Below are 21638 nucleotides of genomic sequence, written 5' to 3' on the forward strand. Positions count from 1 at the left end.
GTGGAGGCAAAATTTGATAAGGACAAGCTTACCAACTTTGGACAAAAATCTTCCTCTCCAGGAAGCCAGTCAGCCTTCAAGACGCTCAATGACGGGGTGAGGGTAGAACAGATGACAGTGGAAGTCTCAAATATGTACAGGGAGGAGATGCAATTTTACATCCCAGATAACTAGCCATAGAATTTAGAACCGAGGGGTCAATATTGAACCCAGTTATGGATGATTTTGACCAGCTTACCTTTTGCCTAGAAGAGAGTTCAAATAAGTTGAGCAGGGTTTTTATATGGGAGATTTGGTTCATTGTACCTTCGCCAAAGAATATGGTATCATCCGCATACTGCAGAAATACAATATATTGATTGGGATCATCGAACTTTTAGCAAAACGGATCTTCAATGCAAGGTGTTCAGCAAAGTAAAGAGAAAGGGAGAGAGAGGGTCCCCTTGCCTTATTCCTCTAGTTGCATTGAAAAAAACCACACGGTTTTCCGTTAATAAGGACAGAGTATGATGAGGTAGATATGCAACTTCTCATCCAAAATTTCCACCTAGTCCAAAAACCCATTCTGTCAAAGAGATAATCAATTAATTTCCAGTTTACATTATCGAAGGCTTTTTAAAAGTTAAGTTTTAGGACGAATCTGGGTAGATTGGATTTTTTGAATGAGTCTAGGAGTTCGTGAGAGGTCATAGAGGAGTCTAGGATATTCCTACCATGAATGAATGCACTTTGACAGGGGTTAATGATTTTGAGGAGATGGGCCCTAAGCAATACATAGTCATAAGTTCATTCTGACAAAACCCTAATTCTTGTGTCACAGACTTCACCCACATAACTCACTGACTATGTGCACCATTGCTCTATATTCTGTTTCAGTGCTGGACTGAGCTACAACATTTTGTTTCTCACTTTTTCAGCTTATCAAATTTTCACCCAGAAACACACAATACCCAGCAGTTTTTTTGTCCAGTTTGGAACCAACATAATCAACATCAGAGAAAGCTTCAGTATTCAAATGATTACTATGTTTTAAAAAGATACCTTTCTCTGGTGATGCTTTCAAATATTTCAATATTCGATGTGCAGCTTCCAAATGAATCTTGTGTGGGCATTCTATAAATTGACTTACCATAGTCACTCTAAATGAAATATCTAGACGGGTTACTATAGCATATATAAGCTTCCCAACCAATCTTTGGTACAATGTCTTATCATTAAGTTCTACACTTTGATCATCATGGAGATCATGCCCAACTTCCATTGGAGTATCAACTATTTGGCTCCCAATAAACCAATTTTTTGTAACATATCAGTTACGTACTTCCTCTATGTCAATAAAAGGCCTTCCTTCTTGCCACTTCAATGCCCAAGAAATATTTTAGTAAACTAAGGTCTTTAGTTTGAAAATGTTTGGCTAGAAGGGATTTAACCTCTTCATCCACAACAAATAGTATCATCCACATACACTAGTAACACCACAACACCAGATGACCTCCTCAAGACAAACAACGAATGATCACAGTGACTTCTAGAGAACCCCATTAACATTACTACTCGGTTGAATTTCTCAAAACTATGCTTGTGGACTCTGTTTGAGTCCATAAACGGCTTTTTTGAGTCGATATACTTTATATATCTCCCCCTGAACAACATACCCAAGAGGTTGCTCCATATAAACTTCTTCCAGATCACCATACAAGAAAACATTTTTTATATCTAGTTGACATAAAGACCATCCCAAATTTATAGCAAGAAAAATTCTGATAGAAGATAACCTAGCAACCAGAGAGAATGTCTCAAACACATCGATGCCATATGTCTACGTCTACCTCTTGGCTACCAACCAAGCCTTGAACCTTTCAATAGAGCCATCAGCCTTATACTTCACTGTATACACCCATCTGTACCCAACAATAGTTGCTTCTAGGGTAAGTCACATAACTGCCATGTTCCCCGATCTAACAGTACCTCCATTTCAACATCCATGGCTAGCTTCTATTGTGGAGAAGACAGTTTTTTTAACTGAAGAAGGAATAGTGCAGGTAGATAGAGACAATGCAAGCCTTTTATAGAAGTAACAATACTCCATTATTATCAAAGGATTTAATGAAAGCCCAACAGCAGATGGAACTCAAAAGAAAACATAATAAGTGCATAACTAGATAATCAAACTCCAGTTCCAGCCAAAAAATGAGATTTGTGGGACAAAGTACGTCACAATAATAACTTATCAAAAATATAGTCCAGAAGGCAAGGACCTATATTTTGTAATGGGGATAATGCAAATCTACAGAATTTATAGCACATAGTGTTGCTGTATCGGAGATAGTGTGTTTATCTTCTGGTTTATTCAAGCAACCGATTTTAGAATGAGACCATTACAAGTCACAGTTGCAAGTAACTTTTTAGAGTATATAAATCCATCCTCATCAACAGAGTTACTGAATATAGAGGACATCTAAAATGGCATTCAATTGCACGTTTGCTTTTCCTACTTAAGTTTTCCAAAGAACCCCTTTGATGTCCTGCCAGCTACACAAGAACTGCGAAGACTGAGCAAAGAAGCTTTGACATTATTTATCCAGTTCAACCCAGTAGCAAAAATATGGAAGTATCATCAAAAGTAAAATAACACAGACAAACTTTGATCCAAATGGACTAAATGGATTAGAATGGTCATTGTGGAGATTTACCCTTGGTTAGCCAGGAAGTTATCCAATTTCTCTAAAATACATCCTGCTTCACATATCAGTATGCCACTAACCTGTAATGAACATTTAATAAAAATATTACACTGCTGAATCTGACTTATAACAAAACATTTCAAGGAAAAAATACAAGTAATCTTCATGCAACCACAGCATAATTGGTTAAAAGTTGACAAATAAAAAATGATACATACAAAGTATCTCTTAGCAAATAATTTAACCAGAAGCCTGGCTAGATAAGCCTGAATTGAGTTGAGTGAAAATTATATAGAAGGTAAATGTCCAAACGACTGTTGTTTGAAAACAGCAACTACAAGTAACAAGACTACCATTCATACCTTTGCTATATCCAGAACTTCATGCAGTTAACCATAGATGAACCTCAACTAGTTTTGGACAAAGGGATTAACATGTCTTAAAAGAATTTTATTGAATGTTCTTTAAGAGAAGGATTCTAGTTTGTAGAACTTTTGATGCTCCTACATATTCTAGTTTTCAAGGGATATCTTGGCTGAGGTGTTAGGTTCAAGTTTCACCAAGGGATCAGGGGTGTGTGCATGTGTAATCACCATTCAAAAAAATAGTTTACTTCTTCAAATGATAGTCCACAACTAGGAGATCCAGAGTTGATACGGAAGATTAGTTGATTCATTTGTCATTGACAGGGCCTGGGTACTTTCATTCAGTGAGAAGTATAAGTTCCTAAATGCCCCTATAATTTCTCTGGATAAAGGTTGAAAGGGTTTTGAAATACTTCAAGAAAAGTCCAGACAAGGTCTTTTATATTTCATACATGAAGATCTACATGAGAAACAATTTCAAGATAGATATTTGGGTGTGTATCCCAGATGATAAGAAAATTCCATAGGTTATTGAACCTATATAGGTAGAACTTGACTTTGGTTACTTAGGAAGAAAGAAATTCTGCAACTGCATCAAGTATAAAAGTAGAGTATAAGGCAGTATGTCTTAAGGTTTCATATCTCATTTTAAATCCCTGATTTTGATGATTGCAAAATAATCACTATTTGATACTAACAGTTAAAATTTATGACGTATAGATGCTTTCTTGTCTTCCATGCTTTCTTATCTTCCACACTGCAAATTTGATGACCTCAAGAGGTAAAATTACAGACTCAAGTCAAGAAAGCTCGAGAGACTGATTTCTGTTAAGGAGTTGATTTGGAGGAGCCTCATCAAGACCATAAAGATCTCACGTGTTTAGACCAATGTGTACATGTCAGGAATGGTGATTTTATTTATTTTTTATCGAATGGCAAGTTAGGGATGGTGATTTTTTTTTATGGAATGTGTGAATATTATAAAACAGAGGAAAGAAAATATAACCTATAGAGAGGAGCCGTCCTCCACAATAAGGTTTTGGAGGGAGGTTCCCCATTTAGCATGAGACTTTGCCAAGTGGTTAGCAGATCTAGGGGTGTGGATCCAAATACAGTTAAGGAAGGCCAAAGAATCGGTCTCGGAAGATCTAGAGGCCCATGGCAGCCAAAAGGAATGCCATCGAAGTTAAGTTTGAAGTGACCAAGGGGGAGGGGACCATTGCCATTTTTGGGGTGGCCTAGCCGTGGCAGCAATTAGGCGCCAATTTCCACGGAAATCAGAGCTGCTAAGGTGGAGGAATTCTTTCTTTGTGAGGAGCTAGGCGAAGACCTGACCAACGATGTGCTCAGCAAACACCTTGATAGGAGTGGATTTGAACTGGAATTTCAAGTTATTTCTCTCTTTCTAGAGCGCCCAAGGAATGTGACCCATGCAGCTAGAGATAAATATTTTTCCAAGCTTAGGAAGCCGAGAGTTGATGATGGATTAGATCATAGATGGCAGGTTGTGGGGAACACAATATTGTACGCCAACTCTGTTGAGGAGGTTAGCCTAGATAGCTTGGGAAAAATGGCAATGGAGTAAGACATAGGTGGCAGATTTTGGAGTGCAATGGTAGAGGGGACAAGTTGGGTCTAGAACATGAGTTCCCTGTCTGATGAGGGCATCGGAGGTGAGGATTTTGTTTCTACAGGCATACCAGGTGAAAAAGTTGGCACAAGAAGGAGTAAGAAGAGACCAGGCTTGAGCAGCAGGGTGGTGAGGCTGAGAGGTGTTGGGTCCATGCAATAGATTGCAAGTTGAAGCCATAGTGAAGGAACCTTTAGGGCAAGGGGTCTAAATAAGAGTGTCCGGAATATGGTCGTGGATTTTAACATTGGCAAGACAGAAGAGGAGGTTGGAGGCCAACTTTTTTATCCTTGGAACATTATGTAAATTCTCCAAAATATAGCAATTTATGGGATTTTATATGGCAAACAAAAAGACCAAACTTTTCTTAAGTCTAAAACATGTTGACTACATGTCAACAGAGTGCCCATGTAAAAAAGAAAAATTTGAAATTCAATGTACAGTCAAATTAAGTTGACCTATAAAGAATATGCGTTGACATGCTTTCACTAGGAGCAAATGTACATTAAAAATATATTAACATATTAGAAAAATGAGGTGATCAAACTTGACCGATTTTGAAATGAATATTGTTGTTGTCTTTTGTTTCTTTGGGCTAGCCTTTATCAAGAAACCAGCCAGATAATTGGCTAAATGTCTTAAAAGAAAAAGAAAGAAAGAATTGGCTAACTAGGGACAAGTTGCCATGGATTCAGCTGCAAACTAGCTAGGTCAATAATGTGTAAAAGATTGTCCCTCAAATCTCCATTTACTTCTTTTTTTCCCACAAAAATCAAAGGGAGAGAGAAGATGTCTCTGAAAAGATGAGCCTTTGGAAAAAAGGCTCCCATTCCTGCCTCCATAGAATCAACCTTTCCCAAGGGACTTGAGGAGGACTAAAGGACAAGTCCCTCATGACAACGAATTGCAGCCCCCACTATACCAGGTCCCGGGTTAACCTTGGAACTTCCGTCAAAGTTTAGCTTTATGGTACTTATAGAATTTTGCAACAAACCTGTCATGCCTCGTTACCTTGTCATTTGGTATGGTTTTCACTGCTTTCCAAACTTTTTTTTTTCAAGTAATGGTGCTTCAAGAGATTCAGTAAGACCATATGGAAGAGTTTTGTTTTTTAAAGAGATGAACTTTATTAAGCAATAGCAAAACCTACAATCAGAGGAGCATTCCCTTTACAATAAGCAACTGGCGCGCCATTCCTCAGATGTCCGTCCCCTCTCTCGGCCGTGCTATGCATTACTGGAAGCCCCCACCCCTAGCATCTCCAAGCTCAACTTTGATAGCAGTGCTCTTGGCAATCCTAGGACAGTTGTTTTTGGTGTGGCCATCTGGAATTCTGATGGCACCACGCTCGTTTCTTACTCTAGTCCAATGGGGATCTCAGACTCTACTTCCATTGAGAAGAGTTTTAAAAGTAAGATTTGTGGCTTGTTGTCTCAAAGAAGTATCATCTGTATATAATTCAAAAGAGAATGTTATAAACTCTTTTGCATTTTAGTCTTGATCCTCCACTAGTTGGCCTTTAATATCATGAACATATATTGTATGTGCTATGAGCTGAGGTAATAGCATGAACGGAACTTATGTTTTTGTCCCTCTTTTTAAACCATTCATATCTTGACCTTCATTTCCAAATCACCCTCACTTAATGAATAAGACTGCATATTCCCCATGGAGTGCTGATTGCTGATTCATTTCACTATCTGAGAGTATTCTTGACTCTTCAGGAGTATCTAATTCCTGAATCTTCAGGAGTGTTCTCTTTTCCTTACTGTTCATTTATAACAACGATGATGATGGTGATGTAATAATATAAACAGTTATAGTTATAATAATAGCAATAATAATAAAAGAAACTTTAAAGTACAAGGAGATATTATTGCACACTAACAAGGCCTATAAGTATCAGAAACAAATCCAGTAGTGGCGAGGGGCTCTGACTGTTAATGGTATCTGTAAATGAGATACAGCAAGAACAATTTTCAGATATTTCCATATTCCCAATGCTAAGAAAGCATGGTTAGTAGAAAAGGATAAATTTTGTTTTCACCATGTTTACAAAAGTAGCTTTTTCTCAAGCACATTGAAAGGGAAAAATAAAAACAAAAAAATAGACCAACCAGTAAAGTGATAATGTCTACCTCATCAAAAGAGATTGTGTTGTTCAAAGAACCAAGATTTATAATCACCTATCAAAAAAAAATAAAAAATGTTATGAATGGTAGTATCATTTCAGTGCAAGAAATATCATCAAATATCAGAAATTTTCTGTGTACATGCAAAGTACTCATATAACCCATTCAAAAGGGGATTGAAACATCAAGAAGGCAGAGAAAGCATCAACAGGTTTGACTAGAATAGTATATCACCATCCCCTTTAACGGCCAAAATGGCTTTCATGATTGAACTAGGCAGGAGGTATTCTATCAGATTTCCCAAGTCACATTTATTTTCACCCAACAAAGTGTCCAGGACAATGCTTAAAGAATGGTGTGGAGCAATTATGGATCTGGCAGCAAAGAGTTAATATTTTTTTTCTTCATAAAAGTGATAATTTATTAAAGACTAACCAAGAGAAACAACATAAAAGGGGACCTCCCGTTACAACTAGAGATTGGAGGGAGGTCCCGCGCATAGCAAAACCATCAGCTAAAGAATTAGCTGCACGGGGAACATGGGACCAGCTACAAGTGAGGTTTGAGACGAGGTCAGTAATACGATGATAAACTGGCCAGTGCCACTAAGGGGGAATTGCAGTGGAAGAGCACCATTGGATAACAACTCGGGAATCTTCTTCAACAATGAGCAGGCCTTGAAGACAATCAGAAAATATGGTAAGACCATGGTATAAAGTGAGGAGTTCATCAGATGTGGAATCAGCATTCCCCATAGGACCTGCATAAGAGACCAGAACAGTACCGGAAGAATCCCGAAAAGCGCCACCAAACCCAGCCAGCCCCGGGTTCCCATTAGCACTCCAGTCAAAATTTAGTTTGATAAACCCATGGGGAGGAGGGGACCAAGGGACACAGGCTGGAGGGCAAAGGCTCCCAGCCATGTGGGCAATGCAGCACCAATTTGTCCTCAAAGAGATGCCACTGAGGTTGCTGAAGTCCTTCCGGGAGTGAAGCCAAGAGGATATGTGGCCGACGGTCAGCTCAGCAACTTCCTCCAAGGATCTGAACTTCAGATTGAAGCAATGGTTGTTTCTCTCTTGCCATAGCATCCAGGGAATGCGAGCTAGGCAAGCAGAGATCAACATTCTTCCCAGCTTGGGCAGGAAAAGGTGCATGAAGGTTTGACAGACTTCGGATAGATGCTCGGGCATACAAAAATGAAGGCCAATGCGCTGCAAAATCCGGGTCCAAACACCCCAAGAGCAGTGGCAATGCAGAATGAGATGTTGCATGGTCTCATCATTCTGAGAACAAAAAGGACAGAGACGGCAGGGGGCAGTGTTTCCTCGTCTTATAAGGTTATCAGCCATCAAAATACGATTGTGGAGAGCACACCAAAGGAAGAATTGAACCTTCGGTGGAGCAGAAATATTCCAGGCATCGGAGCTACCATGAGATGGGCTAGAGCTGAGAATTATTATTATGGATTACAGGTTCAATTTGGTTCAACGAAACAACAGTCCAGGCAAATTAGTGAGTTGACAACTAATAATGAATGAGTGATGTCTAGTAATGATTTGACCAGACAAACAGAGTATTTAAATCTTAGACACCAAGTATCAGCATATTGACACAAGCAATAAAGTAGATATTTGAATTTTAGACACCTCACAATGTTAAAGGGGAGATATCAAAGTTCTGTTGATACTTTCATCTTTCTCACATCCTCATACTCATGGAAAATAAACAGCAATGGAGTTTTACAATGTAATTGTGTAAGTACCTACTCCCAAGGGAGTTAAATTCAACCCAAACTAAATTAAAGGGATTTTCAAATATGATCTCGTTTTTTTTTGGAGGGAAATTTCATTACACTAAAGAAAAACTAATTACATAAAAATAAAAATAAAAAAATACAATCAATTAGCATGACTGAAATTTACAATCAACTGTTTTAATGATACACCCCCTTTGCTAATTGAGTTGTGCCCATGAACACCACTTGTCAATAGTTAAGTCTAAGACTTGAAGATATATGCCCTCTATAAAATATAAAAAATAAGGAGAAATAGAGAAGGAAAAGTAGAAGAGAAGAAGTTGAGAAGGCTGCGTTGGATAGAGCAGCAGCCACTAGGATCTGGAATAGACCCTCAATTCACTTATACACTCACTTATTAAAAAAGGTACAAAATGGCATATATGCCACTCTACACGTAAACCCTTAGATCACCGTAATTACACCTCAAGATGAAACAAAAATTTATACATACACTGCTATCCTATGAGGGACATATGACAATGGTAAATGACCATAATACCCTTTTTATAGATATTTCAACACTCCCTTAAATTGGAGCATATATATATAACGAGCACCAACTTGTTACAAAAAATCCTAAATTCTCTCTTGCCCAATGTTTTAGTAAAGGCATCGCCAAGTTGATCCATGAGCTTGATATAGGCAGTGGCTACAACTCTACTCATTACAATATCACAAAAAAAAGCAATAAACTTTTTCATGTTTAGTCCTTTCATGGAACACTAGGTTACTACCAATTGTGGTCTAGTTATCATAATAAATCTTCATAGCTTCTATAGTAGGAAACCCCAACTCTTGTAACAATACCCTAACTCACAATATTTCACTAATTATGTTGGCCATTGCTTGGTAATCTACTATTTCACTAGAGAGAGCTATAACATTTTGTTTCTTGTTCTTCCAACTAATTATGCTTCCACCAACAAAAACATAATCCCTGAGGCAGATTTCCTATCCAATTTAGACCTTGCATAATCAACATCAAAATATCTTCCAATCTTCAAGTGGTCGTGTGGAGCTTACAACAATCCTTTTCCTAGTGAACCCTTCAAATAATGCAAGATCCTATACACAATTTCGAAATGTATCTTACTACGGTGCGCCATAAACTAGTCGACCACACTCACTGCAAATGATATGTCAAGTCGAGTCACTATAGTATAAATACATTTTCTTCCAAACCTTTTGTACATAATCTTGTCTTTAAGCTCGACACCATCCTCTTCATGGAGACTGTGATTTACTTCCACATGAGTCTTAGCAAGCCTAGCTCCCAACAACTCATAATCATTAAGCATATCAGTAACATATTTTTTTGTGTTAGAACAATACCTGTCTTATTCCTTCATACCTCAATCCTAAGGAAATACTTGAGTGAACCCAAATCCTTGGTTTGGAAGTGTTTCGCAATGTCCTTTAGCTTCCTCAATGCCTTTTTACATCACCTCCCAACAAGATTATGTCATCAAAATATATAATCAACACTACAAATCTAGAAGTTCTCTTCAAAACGAACAAAGAGAGGTCACACACAAAACCCTAAAGACATAACTACTTGGCAGAATTTTTTGCACCATGATCTAGGACTGTGCGTGAGGTCATAAAGGGCATTGTCCAGTCTACATATTTTTCCAACATTCCCTTTAGAAAAGTAGCTAGGAGGTTGTTTCGTATAGACTTCCTTGGTCAGATCAACATACAAGAAAACATTCTTATTATCCAACTAGAACAAGGGCCAGCTTTGTTGATAGCTACAAAAATTAATATCCAAACTAAGAGTAAAACACTCTACAACTCAGTGAAATAATCAATAACTAATCGATCTCTTCTTTTAAGCCCAAAAACTTGTACACAATTCATAGATTCTAGAAAAGTTGCTCTCTTGATCATACAGAACTTCTAGTCACTTCCAAATTTCTTTTGAGGTCTACAATTCATCACTTGCTTCCCGAATTTTGACTCAATGCTATTTGGCAATTGGGTCATAACTTTTTTTCTTTTTTTGAAAAGGATGTATATGTTAACAGAGAAAGAAAAATCGAGTCATTACTTGATTATTCTCTGTCTTCCAAATTATCAGTTATAAGGTCAAGAGGATCATCCATCAAGTATTTTGTTTTCCGCTTAGCCTTAAGATAAATTTGGACAAATTTAGACCAGCCCAGGTAATTCAGTTTATTCAACTTCTCTGTGGTGATCAAAATAGTAACCTTACCATCTAAATTACTAGACTCTTTGGCTGGTGTAATTGCTTCACCTAAATCAGCTATCATCTATTATCAATGGATAGTAAAATTCTCACAAATAACCTACTGGAATACATTACCACAACAATCAGCACCCAAAAGTCACTAAAAAAGACTACATATGCTTGCGCAGATGAAATGGAGCCCACACAACACAAACAATTAGGGCACCGAAAGCACAATTGATATTATCACACTGTTACTATCAAATAATGAGAGAAAATAGTTGAAAAGAAGTCAATTAGGGCTGACATCAACTTTGAGGATGATGAGACAGACAATCTTTTTTTTGAATGAAGATGTATAAACTATTAAAAAGAGGAAAAGTACAATACCTAGCTAAAAATGGCCTTCTCCTCCACAACAAGGTGTTGGAGTGAAACACCTAATTTAGCTTGATTGTCAGCTAAATGGTTAACTGACTGAGGGATGTACTTCCAATTATAGTTCATAAGAGAAATTAAATCACGTATATCAAAAAACATATCCCAGTGCTGCCAAGGGGGAGGAGTTGACTTCACACACCAGTTAATGACAATTTTAGAATCTCCTTCGATACAGAGGGACCCCACCAGATGACGTTTGAAAATCTACAACCCATTAAGCAAACCCGAGAGCTCAACTGTGGTAGAATCAGAGATTCCAATTGGCCCAACGAAGGTAAAAAGTAGACAACCATTACTATCATGGATAACTCCACCAAAGCCCACAAGACCAGAGCATCCAAAAGTGCTACCATCGAAATTTAATTTGTAGTGGCCCATCGGAGGGGGAGACCAAATTTCCATAGTCAAGGGACGGGAAGGATAAGTCATGCCAGCTATCAGCAACCAGCTCCCTCTTATGTTGGAGCCGTTAAGATTCTGAAATTCCTTACGCATGTCTCGAAGACTTGCATAGACACAGTATTGGGATAGAAGAACCCAAACAAACTGCTAGGGACGCAAGAACTTCAGAAAGCAGTTCAATTGACAACACAAGACATCAACCCTGTTATGGCACAACGCAAGGAAAAAAGGTTTAACATTTAACTTCAATCATTAACAATTCTAGAAAATTTCCCTTCTTGGAGCATTAGCAAACTTGAGGAGAGAAAGAATCTCGTTAAAAAACTCACAAAAATCTGATTATATGCACTAATAACATGTAAAATATAAAAATTAAGAAGAAACAGAGGAAAAAGAAGGAAAAGTAGAAGAGAAGAAGTTGAGAAGGTTGTGTTAAATAGAGTAGCAACCATTAGGCTCTAGAATAGACCCTCAATTCACTTATTTACTCACTTATAAAAAAAAGGTACAAAATGATATATATGCCCCTCTACACATAAACCCTTATATCTCCCTCATTACACCTCAGAATGAAGCAAAAATTTAAACATATAACTCTAGCATAAAGATAAGCTCACTGCTACCCAGTGAGGAACATATGACAATGGTAAATGACTAAAATGCCCTTTATAGATATTTCAACAACCTCCTTAGATACCTTAGATACCAAAGTTCTAGATTACAGTCACCTAAATGTTATATTTTGAAACATTGCCTAATTCCAAATACGACCAACAGAAAGCATTGAGGGTAGATAGTAATTAAATTTTTTCAAAATAAAAAATATTAATATAAAAGTAGAAAAAGGGCCACATGTGGGCCTTTTTCTCAACAGAGGGGGCTTGAGTGCCTTACCCCTATAGGGGTGGCTCCCCCCCGCATTGCCTGATAGAGTAGGGGTAAACTTTCACTCCCCCTTCATTTGTTCTCAATGGTGAGGTGTATCAGAGTGGTTTCGTCAACTCTTGTAGGTGGAAGCTTTCCGCACCTAACAAATCGGTCTTTTTGACAGCGGTTAGCCAATACACCCAAAAGACCGATCTGTTAGGTGCGGAAAGCTACCGCCTACAAGAGTGGACGGAACCACTCTGACACCCACCCCGCCCATTTTTGACCGCTTCTCACGGGATTCGAACGCGGGACGTGGCGTGCCCAGCTCTAATACCATGATAGCAGCTAACCAATACACCCAAAAGACCAATCTGTTAGGTGCCGAAAGCTACCGCCTACAAGAGTGGACGAAACCACTTTGACAAGGTGCACCAGGGAGAGGAGAGAAAAAGTGAAAGGCTCCCCTGCCCATTAGAGAAGTGAATCCCATTAATTATACTTTTATATATACATTATAAGAAAATCTTAAAATCAAGGGTGGTATAATATTTTTATTTCATTTAAAAAATAATTCTATATTTTTGTTAAGTTTTCTTAAAAGCAAAGCTATAATTGGCCATTAAATTCTAATTATAAGGTCATATTTGAAAATACGTCATCTTTTTTTTTCTGAAGAATTACAACACCTAAGGAGACCATATCTAGAAATAGACACAAATTAACTGTAGATCTAGTTCATCTCAGAAGTAAAATCCTAGTGATTTGGGTATGGCCGTTTTAGGGCCTACCCAGCCTTTTCATACTGATGAACTGGTTTGGGTCAAAAACCTTCTGCCATACAGGCTGCAGGGTTCTTTAACCCCCAGGCAGACCTATGCAAACAGGAACCTTTATCATAAAACCCTGTTCTAACTATGTCAGTTTGGCTACACAAATTCCCATCCTGCATTCTGCTCTATCACAGGCCAGCTCAATTGTTGCATTGGCCTCCATCAAGTCCTTCCTCACCAATTCTACTAATATTTCCAGTTTCATCCATCTATTTCATTTCAAACCCTCAAAAGACACTCACACCAGCCCTTCTGACCAGTCCACTACTTGGTCTCACTACACATAATTGAATCATCTCCAACAACATTTCTTATTTCTGGTTGTTTTATACTACAATCATTTGTTAATCCATCATTTCGAGTTTAGCCACACATTTGTGATAACTTCTATCACTGCTACCCTCATCTTTCGCAGATAATGCTTCTTCACTGATCAATAATTTGCCTTGTAAAACATTTTATCAAAAAAATAATTTGCCTTTTTTTTTTTTTTGAACGGCCTTGTAAAACACAGTTCTTCCCGCAACTGTGTTTAAAATTTTTGCCTTCACCCTTTTCAGCATACAACTATTGCATAGTGTGCAGGCACTGATGTTCTGTTTAGTCATCTTGCTTCTATTCTATGTCACATCCTCAATCTCCCATCTCTTTTGAGCCTACATAACTAGCATAGTCTTTTTCAGGTACATCTTCAGCCTCAAGACATTATTTTCTTCAATTTACCCACAAAAATAGTAATCTAACGGTCTTTGTCTACACCATCTCTACATTCCAGTGGATACCCTTCAATTCATTACTTTTTCTGATAGGGGTATATGACCAACAGAAGCAATTCGGAAGCCTGATCAAGCAGACATACTGGCTATCACATCAAGAGACTATATAGTAGATTTGGCAGATTATTTTTTCCTTGAAGAGTTTATTAATGCGGAATGAAGCCGATAAGTATCTCTGAATTTTAATGATAGAACTATTTCACAAAATTAAAATGGGAGAGTTAGAGAGAGAGAGAGAGAGAGTCTTGCATAAAATGCCTGAATTTTGAACCTTCAAAACATATTTATTATGATGCTCAATGCCAATTTTTGTAAGAATAACTTGGTTGGATTTGAATAGAGGTAAAGTTTCCCACCTCATCAAACACAGGCACACTCCCACCTACAAGGCCAGTATTACCCCCTTGTGGAACAACTGCTAACCTTCTAGAGTTGCAGTATTTTAGAATCTGTGAGACCTGCAAACTTCATTCATTAGTACTAAGCAAAAGAAACCAAGAAACAAGTAATTTGAAACACAAAAAAGTAACTCCAAGCACTAGAAACTGACAGCCATGACTTTCTTTAACACATGGATGCTCTTTGTAATAAATAAAACTTCCCAGCTGCAAATATCATAAGATTAGAGTATAACTGCCAATCTAGCCAGTTAATACTACATAGTTGGCATTAACTGCTGATTCCAATAGTGATAACAGAGAGGTCCTTTCTCCAGGTAGTAATCAAATATTAGAACATGAACCTGCATACATCTGGCAGGTACAGGGAATAGATTCATGCATCTGGCCAACAGAAATCACACAGGTTGATGGCACCCAAGATGACGATTTTAATGAAAATGGTCATGAATTGTATAACTTAATATGGACAATGTCACTGGGACAAGGATCAGATGGCGAAGAGTTTATGACTGAAAATTCCGTCTGCAATGCACAGTAGGCCATCATATTTTCACAGTCCATGTGCAGCTTATCTATTATTTTCTACCTACTATCTCATCCCATTAAATTCAGAAAACTGAAACCGCATTTAGATGAGAAGAGTGAACTGGGACTTCAAAAAAGTGGGTAAAGTAGAAAAATACAAAAGATTTGTCCAATTAAGTGAACATTTTGATTTCCAGCTGTTTCCATGCTTAACAAGCTCAATCTGCCTCTCAGAGTTCAAAAGCCTTGTCACTGTTGACACTGTTTGCTAATCTTAGGAGATTGGGAACATGAGAAAACAATTACAGCTGCATCTATGCAGCAGCCAGCAAAATATATTTATTCAAATTTTTTTGGAAGGTACTTCTTTCAGCTTTGTAGAACAGCAATGACCACACACATATGACCCGTATTCAAGCTCCATTGAGAAGGCATATGAATTTTCAAATCTTCAAATATATTTTCCCAAAATATGTGCACTCTTCATCAACCAGTCACTAAATTTCCGTGTCCAACATATGTAACAGATTGCATCAGCCAAAGTTAGTGATTTGAATCACTCGATTTGTTCATAGTGGTTATACTTGGGATAGTTACCAGGTTCCAATATTTGAATACACAAGAATCATGATAAGCCCTGAATGGTTCCCTACAACGATCTGTTACTGTTTTTCTTGTAATGCTTGATAAAATAAAACAAAATAAAACATGGTTGGTCCTATTCACTATGAAGAGTAGTTACTGGTACTTACAGCCTACCAGGAGTCAAATATGTACCTCTTCTGTGTTCCTTGGTTGGAGCAAAAGCTGGCTTGACCCCTTATACTTTCGCATCCAATCCAAATTAGCAGATGATAATTTATCTTCATCTTGAATGACACTCTTTTCACCCAATGTCTCTTTAAAAAAGCAGATATCATCAAGCGTTATTGTAGAAAACGATGGGTTTCTCTGAATCTTCATCGCATCCAAATTGAGGGATCTAGTTTGAAATTTATGAATCCCATCAATATTTGTGGCAGAAGATTGAAATAATCTCGTATAATCACCAAGCTGAAAACAGGATGTCCGGAGTGTTCTTGGTGGTGGTTTGATGGATGGTTTGCATGAGTTTCCTTGTCTGTAAATAAAACCTGTAAATTGCATTTGATATCCCATCATAAATTTCCTTTTCCCATGATAGCTGACATAAATTAAGCAGAAAGCACTATTGATTAATTGGCCATTTCACCTCATGTCTATTTTTACAGCGAGAAAGCAATTGCCATTGCCATTGACATTGCCTTTTGAATGAATCCCTAATTACCCAGCTAGAGATCTCAGAGACACAATTTCTAGTTAGTACGCTTTGTATATACAGTCACGTATACACTGACCATTTCTAGATTCAACCTTGGCTTCTACTAATTGCTACCCGAGCGTCGGAGGAAAAAAAGGAATCTACTTTGGTTCCTAACCTATTGTCTCTGTGATCTGACCGCAACTCTAGTTCTGTGATAAATGCAAAAAAATAATCCGGCGCTCTACTTAACGAAAAATGTTTCGTATATTAGACTAACAGACAATATTGTGAATATATCAAGCAGTAGTTAATGGGTATTGCCTCCAGGAACCTCGCAAATGGAAACCAACTGCAAAGTATAGTCGCTTTGTGCAGATGGTTTGTAGCCTCTACTGTATCGTCATCCTAATTTCCAGGAATCATCAGTGTAAAATCTCAAAAATATGTTTTGCATTCATTCTTTTGAAATTTCAAAAATGCTTTCAAGTCTCCCTTTGCCTCTCTTTCTAGAGTATCAAAAACTGTATATCATTTTCGATCGCCATCTGTTTAATTCTTCTGAACATTTAAGATTTTGTGAGATTCAGATATCAAAAGATAGCGCAATTCAAAAAAATATACAATACGTACAAAGTTTTCAGTAGAACCGAGCAACCATCAGATGTTAGAGAGCTCTAAGAAACCGTAGAAATGGCCATAAATAAAACTTAGCGGTCATGCATTAAAGAGATGGGTGTGTAGAATTTACGAGAAGCTGATGTGGGAGCCGCCTGCTCGGATTTGTGGTCCAACCGACGATGGAAAAGGCGACCTGAGCAGCACTTCAGAAGATTTTGAGAGGATCTCCACTTCTCCATCTTGCAGCTAGTCTGATCGCTCCGTCGAGTATATCATAGCGAAAGTTGTCGTTGGAATTGTCACGTCGGACAAGCCAATGATTTTATGGAATGCCTCAAAGAAATTCTTTACTCTTCATTAATTGTCTCTTTGAAACCCCGAGAAAAGAAAAGAAAAAGAAAAAGAATAAATAAATAAATAAATAAAAGAAAAAAAAAATTTGTTTGGATGTCCATGGATAATAAATGAAAACAAAAGAGAAATGTGGTTTCTCGGATGCAAAAGGAAAATGAAAAGGAAATAAAATTAATAATTTAAAAATTTTATAATAATTAAAATTATTATTGTTCTTAGAACTAAAATATCTATAATTATCAAAATATTATCGATAAAATTTTATTTATCAATTAAGATCAATGTTTATCAAATATTATTTGTAATTTTATTATAATAGTAATAATTATTATTGTTCTAAAATAATATTTAAAACTCTAATTATAAAATACCTCAATTTAACCTAAAAAATAAATTAATGAACATAAAAAAGTTGCAAGTTGAAAGCTTAAGTCTACTTAGCACGAGTCAGGTATCTCAAAACCCAAACACGACCTCGATCCCTGATCCCAAAACCCAAATCCGAAAAAACTTGAAACATCAAATTCGATCACAATCTGATCATCATCCCCATGCTCTTATAAACCCAACTTAAACTTACCTATCCTCGACCCGTCACCGTAAACCTAGCCCATTAACACATTCATATGAATAACATATGTAAAATCTATCTTAAACATTTGTAATAAGAATATCATCAACATATTCAGAGGATAACATTTGTAATAAGAAAATATATATTCAATAAATTCATAGGAACAACATAAGTAGAAATAAGATATTTATTCAATAAAATCTATCTTTAAAGAAGAGATTTACAAAAAAAAATATATCAACACATTCATAGGAATAATATCTGTAAGAAGAAGAGATCTATTCAATAAACTCATCAACACATTCATAGGAATAACATCTATAATAAGAAGAGATCTACTCAATAAAATCTATCTTAAGCATCGATTGTTTAATCTAGTCACTTCACATAAAAGTAAGTTAATTTCTAAAGTACTCAAAAATTATCTCGACAACATTGCTTAAAATTGTTTGAAGTAACTCAACTTCTAAAGTAAGACAATCAATTATCTATTTCATCATCAACTGCATTGCTCGATCTTCAAGTGGGCACCCCATAAAAGCAACTACTATAGTAGAACTCTCAACAAGAAAGTCATATGCTTTCATCTTGGCACGTTTGTCAAGTTTTGGAATCTTCATCACTTCATTGTACAACTTATGTGCTTGAGAGGTTTGAATGTTTCCTAATGAAATGGCAACTGCAAGTCCATCAAGACTCTCCTTGATTGATTTCAGATCTTCATCTAGGACATCAAAAGCCCGTTGTTTTTTACGTTTTACTTTACTAGTTCCAAATGAAGTAGATGTTCTAGGAATTGTTTCCTCTTGAGTAGGAGAGTTTGCAATGTCTTCTACTTCATTAGAACCATCTTCAAGGGAAGTAAAATTGTCTTCCAAGTTTGATATGTTAGGCCATTTATCCAAATTCATTTGCCTCTCTTTGGCTATAGTACCACTAGACCGAGTTGCACGATCTTTCCAAGAGAGAACATGTAAGTCATCATAGTTTAGAACAAGCTTGTATCGATATTGTTTTGCATCAAGATGGGCCTACACATTTAACAAATTGTAAACAAAATTAGTATACAAAGGTTAGTTAAAACATAAAAAAATAAATTATGTACGAACATACATGTATGTAACTGTCCCACACTTGTGGAGTTGCTTCAAACATCATAGTTGATTGATTAAAACCAAATCAACTACCATTACTATGATGGAGTTCCTGAAGTGTAGCAAATTTCTTCTTCAACGTCTTTAGCCAATTTTTAATGTGTTAGACAGGTATATATTGCAAGCCACAGAAAGATCCAAAATTATCTGACATTAGAAGCTACTGAACAGGCAACTCCGGTAAACGTCCTATTTTTTTTTGGCCATTAGTCATTTGATCTATAAGAATCTGCATAAGACAATTATTCATGTTTTGACTCTATATAATGTTCTTTTTATCACTTCCACTACTATCCATTTTATTGAAAATTGTCAATATCAATTTTCAATGATTAGATACCAAATGTCAACCATTTAAAATATATACATACATGGAAATTAAAACTCCAATTCAATTAAAACTTGAAACTATTGAAATTACAAGACTAACTTCATACATAGATACTTCAAACATAAACAATTTTCAAGAAGATGTCTCATGTTTGCACAATGATATAACATTCAAATAAGTTATTTTTAATGCATCTCATCGTGCCACATATTTTAAGCTATTTTTACCTCAATCCTTTTACTTGTTGACACTCTTTAGACAAATTTGTAATTAAGCACACTTCCTCATCAATCTCTTGCTCCATAAACTCTTGATCAACCTTCTTAATAAGCTATAGGTTTGCATCAACCACCATGAGATAATTGTGAATAATACACGTTGCTAATACAATATCCGCCAAATTTGTAATTAAGCACACTTCCTCGCCAATCACTTGCTCCATAAACTCTTGATCAACCTTCTTAATAAGCTATAGGTTTGCATCAACTACCATGAGATAATTGTGAATAATACACGTTGTTAATACAATATCCACCTACGTTTGAATTGGATAATTAGGTTGTCTTCAAAATGGGAAAAAAATTATTTGATACACCAAATGTTCTTTCAATTGCATTTCGCAACTAGGCACGTCTATAATTAAACATCTCTTCAAAATTCTTAGCACCATGAACAAAATACTCCTTAATGTGATAGTTTTGAAAGCCAGCTCTCTGCATAAACCCTTCATCCACTATACAATATTTACCTGAAGTCAAAAACAATTAAGTTATTACAATTAAATTTCTAAAAAATAGTTACTTTTATAACTTAGAGGTTACCTTAAGGTACGATCAACTTGTCTACTTCTCTTGTCAATGCATTTTTCAAAATCATTGAATTAGATGCAAATCATTCCCAACCAACCAAAACATATGTGAATTTCATATGAAATGTGTATGCAACCAACACATTTTGTGTTGAATGTTATTTTCGTCCTCGATATATTGATACATCATCTACTGGCACTTTCACACGAATATGTGTTCCATCAATAGCTCTTACACAATCCTTAAAGTATGGCTAGAACTTATTATTATTTTTATTTCTATTGAAAAAAATATCTTCTAAGGATATGATTACTTGGAGGACTAGCTATTTCTTTAGAACAAAATAAATAAAATTTTATTGGACGGTTCTTCAAATTATGGCCAACAATATAGAGAAACTTTGCCACTTGCTTCTCTATGGTACTATACATTATATCCTTAAGATGACCTGTTTCCCTCAAGATGCTAACAAATCTTCCAAATACATTAACCCCCATGCATAGTTGGTCTCGACAATCTGTGTCATTTGAACAGGTAAGCCACTCCATTAGCACTCTTACCACTATTATTTCCATCGAAGATCGATTTGTCGGTAAATTTTTATAATGCCATACTACTGCATGACGTTATACATATGCCACACTTGTGGCTCCATAAAATACAACAACCTTTTTTTTTATACTCTTGTTATCTTTATTATTCATCCTTTAACAAATGAAATAACAAAATACAGTCATGCGTTAGAAAAAGGTACCTTGAAAATTGTAAGTGAAAATAAAACATCTAATAATACATTCCTTTGTTTCTTTCATCAAGATGACTATGGAGATATTAGAAGATGCTGGATTTCTAGGAGCAAAACCTACAAGGTTCCTAATGGAACAAAACTTGGCTCTTACACAATCCGATGACGAATTCCTAAATGATCCTTCATCATACATGCATCTTGTGGGAAGATTAATCTACTTGATCATTACTAGACCAGAACTGGTATACGGCGTCCATGTTCTACGCCAATTTATGGAAAAACCATGTACACCACACCTTGAGGCACCATATAGAGTCCTTCGATACTTGAAACAAACTCGAGGATAGGGTAGTCTATTACCTGGTTGAAGAACATTTTGAAGGACTTAGAAATCGTACATACTCAGTCAGTCATGTTGTATTGTGACAACCAAGCTGCTCTACACATCGCCTCAAACCCGGTCTTTTATGAGTGAACCAAACACATCGAAATTGATTGTCACTTAGTTCGTGAAAAGATAAGCAGATATGATTAAGATAACCCATATATGAACAAACAACTAACTGCAGACTTATTCACTAAGGCATTAGTTAGTCCCAACATACACTCCAATTTGAGGGGGAGTGTTGAAGATAAGATTTGATTTGATTTTGAGATAGGATTGGAATATACAATCTTGTAATTTAAATGGGATAAAATCCCTCATATATTTGTAACTGT

At 36.4% G+C, this 21638-nt stretch overlaps 1 protein-coding gene across 3 annotated transcripts in view; it reads right to left on the reverse strand.

Annotated features, from left to right (window-relative positions):
- LOC137934507 (probable D-2-hydroxyglutarate dehydrogenase, mitochondrial) overlaps positions 1–17249 on the reverse strand; it is a 43225-nt gene extending 25976 nt beyond the window's left edge. For all 3 annotated transcript variants that reach the window (XM_068778891.1, XM_068778890.1, XM_068778892.1), the window contains exons 1-5: positions 17079–17249; positions 15826–16181; positions 14479–14580; positions 6818–6865; positions 2694–2764 (exon numbers count right to left, since the gene is read on the reverse strand). In XM_068778891.1, coding sequence (XP_068634992.1) covers positions 2694–2764; positions 6818–6865; positions 14479–14580; positions 15826–16181; positions 17079–17187 — 686 coding nt within the window. In that variant the 5' untranslated portion in view covers positions 17188–17249. The remainder of the gene's footprint in view (positions 1–2693; positions 2765–6817; positions 6866–14478; positions 14581–15825; positions 16182–17078) is intronic.
- Between the last annotated feature and the right edge of the window lie 4389 nt (positions 17250–21638).

The sequence above is a fragment of the Aristolochia californica genome, unplaced genomic scaffold (assembly GCF_029961685.1).
Source record: "Aristolochia californica isolate CCGP_79_NKW_82.1479 unplaced genomic scaffold, dmAriCali1.0.hap1 SCAF_6, whole genome shotgun sequence".
NCBI classification, from domain to species: domain Eukaryota; kingdom Viridiplantae; phylum Streptophyta; class Magnoliopsida; order Piperales; family Aristolochiaceae; genus Aristolochia; species Aristolochia californica.